The sequence below is a fragment of the Cebus imitator genome, unplaced genomic scaffold, assembly GCF_001604975.1.
Source record: "Cebus imitator isolate Cc_AM_T3 unplaced genomic scaffold, Cebus_imitator-1.0 Scaffold512, whole genome shotgun sequence".
Lineage (NCBI taxonomy): Eukaryota > Metazoa > Chordata > Mammalia > Primates > Cebidae > Cebus > Cebus imitator.
The window spans coordinates 1,373,304-1,377,415 of record NW_016107827.1 but is presented as its reverse complement, the minus strand read 5'-3'; the positions used below and the strand labels follow the sequence as shown (position 1 = coordinate 1,377,415).

Below are 4,112 nucleotides of genomic sequence, written 5' to 3'. Positions count from 1 at the left end.
TCTCCACTGTCTCTGTCTCTCCGTCTCATTTTTCCTCTCTGTTCTCCTCCCTACTCCTTACCTGGCAACGCTGCCCTAAGTTGGAAATAATAACATGTTTTTAAAGCTGAAGAAAGAGACAGAGAGAGAGAGGTGAGGCTGAGACTGAGCTGAGCCGGTTTGCTGGGAGCAGCACGAGGGTCTCAGGGCAGGTGTTGGGAAGACTTTTCCTGAATGAGTGACTTGACCTTCTGAGCTCACCCAATCACGGGTCTGGGGTGCTGTGGTTTTGGTGGAGGATGTTCCCCCCCGGAAGCCCCAGGGTCTTCCCCGCTGCGGTCTCCGAGTCAATAACCGCCTCCGTTCTCAAGCACGTGTTGGCACATTAATATCGACTTCTTCGCGTCTTTCAGCTAAGTGGCATTTTGCAAACTAAATTGGTGCTTGGTAGCGTATTTTTAGAACTCCAGGGTCTATAGTCAACTATAGCCAAATATTTCTCTCCCAAGTATCCTTGGAAAGATGTTCATTTAATCTATGTCTGTCAATCTCAAAGAAAATTGCTATTTTTCTTGCGAATGTGGGCTACAGGCACTCATATTTTTCATAGTGATAATGTGATAGATGTTTGTAGAGACGTTTGCAAATGCACAATTGTTTATAGATAGGAAATTAGAGTAATGTCAGTTTTTGTTACAATATACACATTTGATAGATATAATTACAGAACCCAGCTAATTGGAAGCGATTTGCTTACAGCCTATTGTTATTGCTTAGTCTATTTCATGGTTAGCTAAGGGTTTTAATTATTAGTAATTAAAATTTTTATGCTTTAAAGACCAAATTATTCATAAAACATAGGGACTATTTCCTGCCACCACCCTATCTCAAGCTAGACACCGTTTAAATGTTAGTTTAAGTGGTTTCTTCCCAAAACAGACAAACATAGTGTCTTGCAGAGATTATAGGTGATTATTCAATGTTCACTGGTAATGATTATTTGAACCGACAGCCCTGCATGTGGAATATACTCTTCCTACGAGAAGAGGCCAGCGGCTGTGGCATGACCTCCAGCACCCACAGGTCCTGGGTTCAAGGATCTGCTCTGGGCTTAGCAGCTTTGGGGAAGCCACAGACTCTCACTCCACCTCTGCATGCTACGCTGAAAATGGACATATTCCTAGATCGCTGTCAGTTTTCTGGGGCTGCAGTCACAGAGAACCACAGGCCTGGCTGCTGAAACAGTGGAAGTTTCTGAGCCCAAGCTCTGAAGGCAGGGTCCACATCGACGTTCCTGCGGGTCGGCTCCCCCGCCTACCTCCCAGTTCTGTGGCTGCCCGCCGTCTTCCCAGGCCCCAGCTTAGAGAAACCACACCCTGATCTCCACCTGCCCATCACAGTGGCCTTCTCCTGCTGGGCAGGACTCTCTCCAAATTCTTCTTTCTAGAGGAACACCGGCTATACTGATTAGGGGCCGCTCTACTCCAGGATCACCTCATGTTAGCTAATTCCATCCGCAAAGACTTCATTTCTAAACAAGGCTACATTCTGAGGCCCGAAAGGTCAGGGTATAAACACACACTTTGAGGACAGCACAGTGTAAGCCATGGCAAGTGCCTGAGTCAGATGACTGACCAGAAAATCCGAGGAGACAGGGGCTGAAAAGGACTTAGCGTTGTGTCTGATACTTGCCCTCAGCAAATGCTATCACCGCCCCACTGGGGGAATTCCTCGCAGCGGACTGAATGACGGCGTACGTGAGTTCTGCTGGAAGCTCTGCAGCTGCTCAGGCACACATCACTGAAGTGCCGCATCTCGCAGCGCTCGTGAGCTCATGTGTCAAGTGCAGGCATCTGGAGTCCTCAGAGGCCTTGCGGAATCACAGAAACAGGGAACTGGCTTTACACTGTATCTCAGCAGCGGAGAAAGAGGACGTGGAGCAGGTCGCAAGCACAGAGGCCTCCCTTATGAGCGCTCACAAAATACAACAGAAAAGAGCCTGTGACTGTGGATTCTTGACAAGGCCCTTTGGAAACAGTCGTGACCCTGGGTAACTTTCGTTGATAAACTTTTGAGTTGTAAAAACCAGTTCCTGTAAGAGGTATAGAAACTGTAAGAAAAAGATTTCTTGTTCAAGGGGCAGATGTTCTTCAGCATGTCAAGAAGTTGCTAGAAAAATGAAGGTTGCTAGAATGTTGAATTTATTGGGAAGATGAGAGGCACCCTAGAAGATGCCTTAGGGTGGGGAGGCCCTGCTAATCCATTAGATGCCAGGAGTCTCGGCCAGCAAGGAGCTCTGCAGGCCAGGGTGTGTCCAAGGAGACCTCAGGAGTCACCCCGGCGGAGCGGGGGCAGGGCTGGCTGCAGCGGGAGCAAGGATGTGCCCTGCTGGGCTGTGCCTGGCGGCCAGGGAGAACGGAGGCCGTGGTGTGGCCTTTATTTGCAGGTGTCCTGGGTATGGCCCTGGGGGCCCAGCCTGGGGCTGCAATGACTTCTTATACTGTTTGCTGTTATTTTAAGTACTTTCTCTATACAACGAACAACTGTGCATTAAAAATGAAGTGATGCTAAGAGTTTGATTCTCAAGAGCAGCAAGGTGAGCGGCAGCAGCAAGGAGCAGAGGCGGATGCTCGGGGTTGGGGACACAGACCTGCTGCCCCACCCGAGGAAGCCTCCAGGGGCTCCTTCTGCAGAGAGCACCCTCAGAGACAGGACCTCTCGGGTTCCGGTCTTAATCTTTCAACAACAGCACCATTTTTTTTTTTTTTTTTTTTATGGTGTCTCGTACTGTTGCCCAGGGTGGAGTGCAGTGGTGCGATCTCTGCTCACCGCAACCTCTGCCTCCTGCGTTCAAGCAATTCTCATGCCTCAGCCTCCCGAGTAGCTGGGATTACAGGCACGTGCCACCACACCCAGCTAACTTTTTTGTATTTTCAGTAGAGACGGGGTTTCACTATGTTGGCGAGGCTGGTCTTGAACTCCTGACCTTGTGATCTACCCACCTCAGCCTCACAAAGTGCTGGGATTACAGCCATAAACCACTGCACCCCACCAGCAGCACCATTTTTAATGTGAAAATTCAACTTTCCATATCTGCCCTCAAGGGAGGGGATAAAACTGAAGAATAAAAGTTTTTATCCATGGAGGACCTTTTTTTCTCTGAGAAACCTTTGTAAGAATCTTTACTCCTAACAAGAGACTATTTCAGTGCAATCATTTAATGTTGGAAGTGTGTGTCCTATTGCTGAATCTTCATCCACAGATACCTGGCACCACCTAAGGTGTACGACTGATCACTCCACTTTCATTATTTAAAGCATAATGGAAGATCCAGGGAATCTAATCAGTTTTACAAAACAGCTCCGAGATCAATGTCTTTGAGATACCATTAGCCTGTGTTAGCTTCATTACAGCCATGACCAGAGGAAAGGAAATTGCTTTGCATCCAAGTAACAGAAATTGAAGGACTTACCACCTGCAAATCACTGTCCAGGTGAGACCTGCCAAGCCTCCGATCAGCAGAACAGCCAGCGAGATGGAGACCCAAGACGCCCATGGGAGGCTCCTGGAGTCTGGGGCACAGAAAGATGCCCGGTTAGAAGAAGCTTCCAGGGCCCGGGCAAGCCCGGATGTCCTGCCTGAGCCAGGGCCATACCCTGTCCTGGGCCAGCTGCCTTCACCCCACAGCAGGGAGGGTCATTTATCAGCCCAGAAAAGCCATGTGGACCCAAATGTGACGTGTGTTGGGAGAGCCAGCAGAGGACAAGGGCAGAGAGGTTGGTCCCACTCTCCGGCAGCCTCACTGCTGGGCTTGGCGTGGATGCCGTCCTGCAGGACAGAAAGCATCCCTTGCTGCCTGAAACAGAGAGGGCTCTCAGTGCCCTCTGAGTGGGCCACAAAACCCAGGCAGCCCTGGGGGACCCCGGATGGGGTGGGAAAGTGGCACAAGGTGGGCTGTGAGGGGCGAGGGGTAGCGCTGTGAGGTCTCTCCTGTGGTTGGGGCAGCTCTGTGAGGTCTGCCCTGCAATTGGGGTAGCGCTGTGAGGTCTCCCCTGTGGTTGGGGCAGCTCTGTAAGGTCTCCCCTGTGGTTGGGGCAGCTCTGTGAGGTCTGCCCTGCGATTGGGGCAGCGCT

General features: G+C 50.3%; 1 protein-coding gene across 1 annotated transcript in view; it reads right to left on the bottom strand.

Annotated features, from left to right (window-relative positions):
• The window catches only part of TPO (thyroid peroxidase), an 85,082-nt gene that overhangs the window by 7,448 nt on the left and 73,522 nt on the right, over positions 1-4,112 (bottom strand). Inside the window, exon 15 of the mRNA XM_037733295.1 lies at positions 3,452-3,551. Within this exon, the coding sequence (XP_037589223.1) occupies positions 3,452-3,551 (100 nt within the window). The remainder of the gene's footprint in view (positions 1-3,451; positions 3,552-4,112) is intronic.